General features: G+C 43.9%; 1 protein-coding gene across 10 annotated transcripts in view; it reads left to right on the top strand.

The window, feature by feature from the left end:
• Positions 1 to 650: 650 nt before the first annotated feature.
• Positions 651 to 9,786, top strand: part of EVL (Enah/Vasp-like) — a 124,989-nt gene continuing 115,853 nt past the window's right edge. For 2 of the 10 annotated variants that reach the window (XM_077924124.1, XM_028711930.2), the window contains exon 1: positions 651 to 865. In XM_077924124.1, the coding sequence (XP_077780250.1) occupies positions 843 to 865 (23 nt within the window). In that variant the 5' untranslated portion in view covers positions 651 to 842. The remainder of the gene's footprint in view (positions 866 to 9,786) is intronic. The other 8 variants (XM_028712111.2, XM_028712020.2, XM_028712734.2 and 5 more) reach the window with 5 other exon arrangements.

Here is a 9,786-nt window from a genome sequence, read left to right as displayed (position 1 = left end):
ACTGCAGGTTTCCAGGCAGGGATATTTTCCAGCTTTTGCTGGAGATGCCAGACGCTGAACCTGGGACCTTGTGCATGTGAAACATGTACTCTACCCCTGAGCTATGAGCCTTTCTCACAGATAACGGTTTGCAACATTTGCATATCCAGCATAACCAGCATGGTCTGTCTTGGGAGACAATGGAGGAGTGCTCCTTTGGGCGAGAAGTCAATCTGTTGGTAGGTGTGACTGTTGAGACCGATGCAGGAGAGACATGTTTTGTTGCAGCTGGGGCAGGTGAAGTGGTCCGGTTCTTCTGATGCTCTGTGTCCTATTGATTAAAATCAGCAGGAGTTAAAATACGCTCAGTGTGGACTGCAGCGTGCCTTTAGTTTGCAGGGGGTGTAATGGGTGCAGACTGTTGAAACAACAGCACCACCTTCCACCCTGTCTTGCTTCTTGTTCTGTGAATAAATTCATTGTCCACATTTAGAATAAGATAACAACCGTCCATCAAAATCAGATACGTTAACTGTCGGGCATGCCAGGTCCTCTACGGATGGCCCTGATTGGGCTTGAATAATAAAGATATCAGCCTGTATTCTTGGAGTAATGCTGCATTAATCAGACTTGCTGGAATGATCACATGGTATTTTATCGCCTTTCCCTGCGAGCTGCTGCTTGTCAGCAGCTGGTTGAGCTGCAGGCTGCAGGCCAGTATCTGCAGCCTCCTTTCTCCCAGAAGCTTCCCAGCACACAGCTCTCAGTTATGTCTGCAGCTTGACCAACTAAATGTTTCTCCTGCGCCTTACGGAGGGGATTTTGCAGACCTCAGAGGCCTGTGCGTTATTCTTTCCTGGGCCATGTATGCATTTGAAGAATTCAGGTAGGCTCTGCATAACAGCACGACCGGCTCTTTTCTTTCTTTTTTTTGTTCTTGCAAGAATTTTGCTGTGTAATGTCAGGCTGCTTGTACGGCCGCAAAAAGAAAAAAGGGCTTCTGAGTTGTAAAAGGGGGGCTTTTGCCTCCGTGTAAGAATCGTAGCCCTTCTCCAGGGCTTGGGAGGTGGGTGTGTCAAGGATGAGATGCAGGTAAACAATAGCTAACTGCATGATGAAGTGCAGAGATGATTAATAGCTTCTAATCTAATGCCTCGTTGGTTGTTGTTTTTTTTTAAAAATCGCTTTTGCAGCCTGAAACTGCAAGTATAACCTAGAGTCATAAACATAAAAACATACCCTTCTGCTGGGAAAAATGAAAAAGTATTTTGTTGTTGTTGCTGCTGTTTTTAGCTCATGACAGATGCTTCTCTTCTGGTTTTTATTCATTTATTCTTAAAGGATAGTTAATTTTGTGTGGGCTGAAATATAGATGCTCGGATGGAGCATGTATGGAATTAGGCTGGGGAGCTGTTGCTCAGTACATACGGTGTGTCTGCTACTTGTGGTTTCGTAGCTGCAGTATTTCAGCAAAACCACTTGGTGAAAATAGAATGCTCTAGATATCAGTAGAGGTGTTGTATTTTTGGTGAGATTTTAATAGGGGCTGAAAGATAATATTTTTTATTAGTGGTATTAAATGCTGTGTTCTACATAATTCTTTTTTGAGAAATGGAAGCAGGGGGAGGGCTTTGGTAAGTCTTTTCTAACTCTTTTCCTTTGCAGCCCTGCAGATTTTTTTTAAATGCATATGAAACACAGTGAATCCTAGGCTTGTTCTTACCTGCAACAAAACAATACAGGGATATGTTCAATTTTCTGACCTTCATTGGCCTTTCACTTTGTGGTTGCAAAGAAGAAGGAAGCTCACACACTTCTTCTTCTTCTTCTTCTTCTTTCAAAGCTAATTGGTGAAGATCATGGTGGGGGGGGGTATCATTAGCCGCTGCTCTTGTTGTGCAGATGCCTTCATTATAATGTCATTTCAATAGTCGCATACTGCAAAAAGCTAACTTGTACCTTATTTGCATGGGAGGTGGGATTTGATTAACTGAAGACATCATCTGGCTGAATGAGAGGAGGGGGTTTGCTCCTCGCAGGCACTGGTGTTAAAAGCACTGTTTTCCTGCTAAAACACATTTTAATGTCAGGCATGTCATTGTCACTGTCATGTTCATGTTCATTTGGCTGAGGTGTCCCTGATAGCAAAAAGGATGATTAACAGCATTTTGTTCCCGATTGGTCTTGAAAAGTAAGCGGTTGTTTTCTGCACAGTGCAGGGTGGGGGGGAAATAAGAGAATTTGTGCTATTTTTGAAACATAGGAGAATACCGTTTTGGGAGCAGGAAGAGGAGGAGGAGGAGGATTTTGGCAGAAGCCAGTGCAGTGCTGTGTTATAACTGCAGTTAGTAGCATTGTTAAGAAAATGCTTGCAAACCTTGAAGAGGCCAATTACTGTCACCAAGTTAAGCTGCAGAATGTAGACGAGGCAGCAAGCCTCGCGTCCTTTTGTCTTAGTCATTCTGTGCAGATGGGAGAGCAAATGATGCAAAAGTGATTTTCTTAATGATTTTGCGATCAGGTTGTCACGCAGATACAAGGTTCGTTTTGATACGCTGACTTGCAAAGGGCATGGGGGCACACTGTGCTTTCCATTGACAGCTTCTGTTCATCTCCAAGGCATGTCACTCGAGGCAAGCTTTAACTTAGTAGCCTTGAAGTAACATGCATGCCATGCTTTTGGATTGTGGCTTTTGGGTTCCTTGCATTATCCTTTGTTAGGGAGGTTTCTTTTGGAAAACAGTGCCTACTTTTCCGAGTCACCGTGCTTGGCATGTAGAGCTGTTTCTATGGCACTCCCTGAAAATAGCAGATTTGTTACTCAGGCGCGCTGTTGATTCTGTTAACATGGTGGAACTTCTTAAGCCACGCAGAATTCTTCACGCGGAATGGGAAGGTAACAGTTAATCTATCAAAGCAAGTGCAGATGGTTATGAAGGGAAATGTTTCTAGTCATTTCACATAAACAGCAGCCCACTATGAAAAGCACATGAAAAACACGGAACAGCAGCCAACTATAGATTTTAACAACCATTGATGAACTAGGGGACTTCCAAATTATTAGCCTTTTACACCTGAGCTATAAAGCCAAAACTCCATTAACTGGATTCTAACTGTTGTACTTTCAGGGGCAGGTACAAAACAGACCACATAAATCTTCCAACTGGCCTAGTTTGTATTCCTGCTGCCTCAAGCAACAGGGTAGTATCCAGTGCCAAACCTACTCAGGGTAGACCCACTGAAATGAATAAACATGGAACAGTTTCTTTCCTTTAGTTTTGGTGGGTCTTCTAACCTACTCAGAGTAGATCCATTGAAATTAATAGGGGATGGAGCTACGGGTCCCCTGTGAGGGAAGGTGAGTAGATGGCATGATAGAAGGGAATAAAATGATGCATTGTGTGAAGAAAGTAGATAGAGAAAAAGTTTGCATTCAGTTAACTTCTACTCAGAGAAGACCCACCAAAACTAAAGGAAATAAACTGTCCACTAGATCTCTCCTGGACATCCAGTGAAGAAGCTGAATGTTGGGAGATTCGGGACAGACAAAATAAAGTTACTTCTTCACGCAGCGCAAAGTCAAGCTTATGGAATTTGCTCCCCAAGGAGGCAGTGATGGCCACCAAATTAGATGGCTTTATAAGAGGATAGGAGAAATTCATGGAGAAGGCTTTCAATGGCTACTAAGCCTGGTGCGTTCTTTCCCTATTGGAGGTAGTATGTTTCTGAACGCCAGTTGCTGAAAACAGAAGGGAAGAGAGCAGTTGCACTCAGGTCCTGTTTCCTGGCTTCTCATGAGCATCTGATTGAGAACAGCATGCTGGGCTAGACAGGGCCTGATCCAGCAGGGCTCTTCTTCTTATGTTCCCTTCTCTGAAGTTCTTCCCATTTAGGGACGTTCTGACGTTTGCGACAGTTCTAAAGCATTCGCAAGGAAACAGAGCTGTCCCCTTCCCGACTATAACAATAGCGAGCTCGGGAATTTAAGGAGTTAAACTCGTTGGCGTTCAATGGTGTCAGCAAAGGAGAGATAGCAAAAAGTCTTTTAAAAATAAATGGTGTCTGGGGTTTTGCAGATGTGGGTGCTATTTTTGAACAGTGTTTGCTAGACAATATTGTTTCAGGCTCTGCCAGCCCACCATTGGCAGTGCATAAAAAACATTGTAGGGAATATTGAAAAGCCATGCCGTCTACAAGTTGGTAGAATGCAGTATAACGTTTTGAAGCCTGTTTGAGCTGCAGTCGGAATGTGGTTCATTCCCTCCTAACAAGTGTTACCTCTGGCACCTTCTATTATTGCAGTGTATTTTCCAATATTTCCAGCACTTTCATTTTTCATTTTCATCGTCATCATTCTTATTATTGCAAATAAGGGCATGTCCCTGCTTGACAGCTTTTAGGCACACAAAATTAGCAGACCAATCATACATTTTCACCATTCGTCCTAAGGAAAACTTTTTTTGTGTAAGTGAAAGCAAGCGAAGCATTGCACAAGGAACAGAGTGACAGTATTGCGCTGCATAGGAAACACTTGAGCTGTATGGTGTCAGTGCTTGATGCATCTAAGAAAGGGCCTTGCTCCTGCAGACTATGTGGCTCTTTTGGCAAGATCAGGAGCTCATGCAGCATATACAGTGGTACCTCAGGTTAAGTACTTAATTCGTTCCGGAGGTCCGTACTTAACCTGAAGCACCACTTTAGCTAAGGGAGCATCCTGCTGCTGCCGCGACGCCGGAGCACGATTTCTGTTCTCATCCTGAAGCAAAGTTCTTAACCTGAAGCACTATTTCTGGGTTAGCGGAGTCTGTAACCTGAAACGTATGTAACCTGAAGCGTATGTAACCCGAGGTACCACTGTATATGTGTGTGTATATTTGGCTTACATGACCTTATTCCTTTCTGGATGGGGTAGAGTATATCAAATTTTGTACCTTAGGAAAAGCCTCTTCCTTCCTGCCCAGTGGTAACCCAGTATATTGTAAATTACCCTGAGATCCTTGGATGAAGGGTGGTATAGAAATTCAATCAATCAATCAATCAATAATACTGCCGTTGTTGGGCTGCATGAGTTTCATAGGCAGGGACCGGTTGGATATTAGATTTCATAAGCTACCACATTTCATCTTGTTTTGTGAACATTTACTCTTTATTTTACTTTTGCCTTCAGTGGCTATGGAACTTGCTCCAGCATATATCCAACCTTTTTCAAAACGGTGAAAAAGAAGTTGGAGCACCCCATTCCCTCCTTGACATTTTTTAAACCTTTTTTTAATATACAAAAATGTCTTTTGCTTGTCCTTGGTAGTAGTTGCTGCCTCCTGATATGGAAAACCAGTATTAATGTGCACCTATTTGTAAAAAATTGGGGTAAACAGTCAGACTCTTGCACGAAAGCCAGGCTATTCCCCATCTGCCAATTATGTTGTGAATGGATATTACTGTGTTTACATTCAAATGAGACATACTCAAATGCCACGTTAAGGATAAATATGACTAGGAGGGTTTGTGTTTCTTGAGTTGCAAGGGAGGTTTTGAATGCATAAAATAGTCCTGGAAGCACTTAGGAATGCTGCTTTAGCAAGTTCATAAAATATATTCAGAATCTTGGACTGGAGGACCTTTGAAATCCTACTATCTGTACAGTGGAACCTTGGTTCTTGAACTTAATCTTTTTTTTAATAGATTTTTAATTAAGAATTTAAACAAAACATATTATATTAAAGCATATCATCCTTTATTTTTTTCCCATTTCCCCCTCCCTCCCATAAAACAACCCCCCCTCCCCACCCCACCCTGACTTCCCTCAGTTCCAATCACTGGTTTCTCTATAATTGCAATTCTCTGCATGTTACAAATTTGTATAGATCCTTAATTTGTCTAGCTGTTTGTTATCAATAAAAAGTTTGTGAGTGTTTATTCAAAACCTGCCAAGGAGTCCAGTTCACTTTGTTGCATCTTTAAGTACTTTGTAAAAGGTTCCCATTCATCTTTAAAGTCACAGTTATCCTTGTCCCGTAGTTTATGTGTCGATTTTGCCAAGTCTACATACTCCATCATACTTCTTTAGTCGGAGTTTCCTCAGTCTTCCATCCTTGTTCTCGAACTTAATCTGTTCCGGGAGTCCGTTCGACTCCTGAAATTGTTCGAAAACCAAGGCATGGCTTCCGATTGGCTGCAGGAGCTTACTGCACTCAATCAGAAGCCGTGTAGGATGTTCAGCTTCCGAAAAACATTCACACACTGGAACATTTACTTCTGGGTTTGCAGTGTTCAGGAGCTGATTTGTTCGGGAGCCAAGCTATTCGGGAAACAAGGTACCACTGTACAGTGGTGCCCCGCAAGACGAATGCCTCACAAGACGAAAAACTCGCTAGACGAAAGGGTTTTTCGTTTTTTGAGGTGCTTCGCAAGACGAATTTCCCTATGGGCTTGCTTCGCAAGACGAAAACGTCTTGCGAGTTCTTGCGAGTTTGTTTCCTTTTTCTTAAAGCCGCTAAGCCGCTAATAGCCGCTAAGCCGCTAATAGCCGTGCTTCGCAAGACGAAAAAACCACAAGACGAAGAGACTCGCGGAACGGATTAATTTCGTCTTGCGAGGCACCACTGTATTGGGTACAGAGACTGATAGTTCTTGGTAAGGACAAAGTTTGAAAAAGTTACTGGGGAGCGTGCACAGCAGAACAATGAACTAGATCTCACACAACCTTTTGCACATGGGAGTAAAGTGAGACTAAGCCATACATTAGAAGAACAAGGTAGAGACAAGGAGCACTGAAGATTACTTAAACAAGGCTGTGGACACATTACTATTTACTATGGCTCGAGTGTACTCCTACCACTCGTTATTTGAAGCTGAGTACACATGATATCAGTTGCAATCCATATGTATTCTGTAGTTTCTGGAGAAGCACTGTTGTACTTTGATGTGCTTCCCCTCAAACCAGCTTCCATCTGATTTGGGAACATTCGAGACAGCTGTTGAGAATGCACAGATGATAGCTTCATTGAACGAGGAAACAAAATCAGGTAATGCACATGGAATGAAGACATTCCTGCCCTCCTATCTGGTGTGCACAACAGCATAAAAAAGCGACTTTAAGCACAACAGCAGGAAACATATGATAGCCAGTGAATTTTCAGAGTTCACAGCAGAAATTCAGAGCATATTGAATGAATATAATACAAGTCAACTTGAACAAAGGGAATGCATACAATACTAGTCACATCTAAAATCAAAGTTGTAATTAACTTTTTTCAGGTGACTATGCTTAGGAAGCAAATGTATTTTCGCACACAGCTTTTTGGGCATGCTAAAATTAGTAAGTTTTTAGTCCTTTTATTTCTAAGCAAAGCAAAGGAAGTGTATGTAGGCTTGCCACTAGTTCCTTGAAAAGGTGTATTATAAAAATAGAATCATGTAATTGTAGAATTGGAAGGGACCCCAAGAGTTTTCTAATCTAACCTCCTGCAGTGCCAGAATCTCAGCTAGATCGTACATGTCAGATGGCCATCCAGCCTCTGCTTAAAAACCTCCAAGGAAGGAGAGTCCACCAATACATACATACCTACACACCACCACCACCACCACCACAACAACAACACCCTGCAAATACAACCTAAAACCAATGAAACAGCAGCATAAAACCATATAAAAGCAGAAATTAAGGGAATTCAAACTCATAAAACAGGGTCTGATCTTATAGGTCAAGGAAAGCATGGGCAAAAAGCTGTGTTTGCATACAACATCTACAACATGTTATTAGTGCAACAACAACAACAACAACAACAACAACAACAACAACAACAACAATTTATTATTTATACCCCACCCATCTGGCTGAGTCTCCCCAGCCACTCTGGGCGGCTCCCAATCAAGTGTTAAAAACAGTACAGAGTTACATATTAAAAACTTCCCTGAACAGGGATGCCTTAAGATGTCTTCTGAATGTCAGGTAATTGTTTATCTCTTTGACATCCGATGGGAGGGCGTTCCACAGGGCGGGCGCCACTACCAAGAAGGCCCTCTGTCTGGTTCCCTGTAGCCTCACTTCTCGCAATGAGGGAACCGCCAGAAGGCCCTTGGCGCTGGATCTCAGTGTCCGGGCTGAACGATGGGGGTGGAGACGCTCCTTCAGGTATACAGGACCGAGGCCGTTTAGGGCTTTAAAGGTCAGCACCAACACTTTGAATCGTGCTCGGAAACGTACTGGGAGCCAATGCAGATCTCTCAGAGCCGGTGTTATGTGGTCCCGGAGGCCACTCCCAGTCACCAGTCTAGCTGCCACAATCTGGATTAATTGCAGTTTCCGGGTCACCTTCAAAGGTAGCCCCACGTAGAGCGCGTTGCAGTAGTCCAAGTGTGAGATAACTAGAGCATGCACCACTCTGGCGAGACAGTTCGCGGGCAGGTAGGGTCTTAGCCTGCGTACCAGGTGGAGCTGGTAGACAGCTGCCCTGGACACAGAGTTAACCTGCACCTCCATGGACAGCTGTGAGTCCAAAATGACTCCCAGGCTGCGCACCTGGTCCTTCAGGGGCACAGTTACCCCATTCAAGACCAGGGAATCCCCCACACCCACCCGCTCCCTGTCCCCCCAAAACAGTACTTCTGTCTTGTCAGGATTCAACCTCAATCTGTTAGCCGCCATCCATCCTCCAACCGCCTCCAGACATTCACACAGGCCCTTCACCGCCTTCACTGATTCTGATTTAAAGGAGAGGTAGAGCTGGGTGTCATTTGCATACTGATGAACACCCAGTCCAAACCCCCTGATGATCTCTCCCAGCAGCTTCATATAGATATTAAAAAGCATGGGGGAGAGGACGGAACCCTGAGGCACCCCACAAGTGAGAGCCCGGGGGTCTGAACACTCATCCCCCCCACCACTTTCTGGACATGGCCCAGGAGGAAAGAGCGGAACCACTGTATGACAGTGCCCCCAGCTCCCAGCCCCTCTAGACGGTCCAGAAGGATGTTATGGTCGATGGTATCAAAGGCCGCTGAGAGATCCAGCAGAACTAGGAAACAACTCTCACCTTTGTCCCTAGCCCGCCGGAGATCATCAACCAGCGCGACCAAGGCAGTTTCAGTCCCATGGTGAGGCCTGGAAGGGATCCAAATGGTCCGCTTCCTCCAGGTGTGCTTGGAGTTGTTCAGCAACCACCCGCTCAATCACCTTGCCCAAGAATGGTAGATTTGAGACTGGGCGATAGTTGGACGCTCCCTCTCCTGCCAAGATAGAGATGATGATGATGATGATATTTTATTTCATTTTATTTGTACCCAGCTCATCTGTACCCTGCCCCAGCCACTCTGGGGCCTTAATGTCACACTCTTTGATAAGGCTTGCTGCCAAGTAAGCATTCATAGGATTACAGCCTAGCAGAACTTTAATGAATTACCCCCTCCAAACAAGTATGTTAGTTTGGACTACTTTGGACTATGTTTCTAAAGAGAGAGACAAAGAAAGTATAAATAGAGTGAGAGATTTATTAAGCCATGTAGCATTAAGATGACATATTGTATTTTAGTTTTGTTTACCAAATGTAAGTCAAATAATCATGTTGCACAAGATCAGTTTGGGGGAGGGGGGAGAAATCCCAGGATCTTGGGGGGGGGGGGGAATTTATGCAATTCATAATTTTCCAGAAAACTCACCAATGGAAACAATAAGGTGAGATGAACAAATTTTAGAGTCCAAATATTCAACCGTCATTTGATGCCCTTCTGTAAAGTGAGATACAGTGGATGTCTCTGGGACAAAAGGCCTTGGGGGGGGGGCTTTTGAGGGGGGCTCATCCTGGCAGT

This window comes from Podarcis muralis, chromosome 1 (genome assembly GCF_964188315.1).
Source record: "Podarcis muralis chromosome 1, rPodMur119.hap1.1, whole genome shotgun sequence".
NCBI classification, from domain to species: domain Eukaryota; kingdom Metazoa; phylum Chordata; class Lepidosauria; order Squamata; family Lacertidae; genus Podarcis; species Podarcis muralis.
The sequence above is the reverse complement of the archived record's forward strand: the minus strand, read 5'-3'. Positions and strand labels throughout refer to the sequence as shown.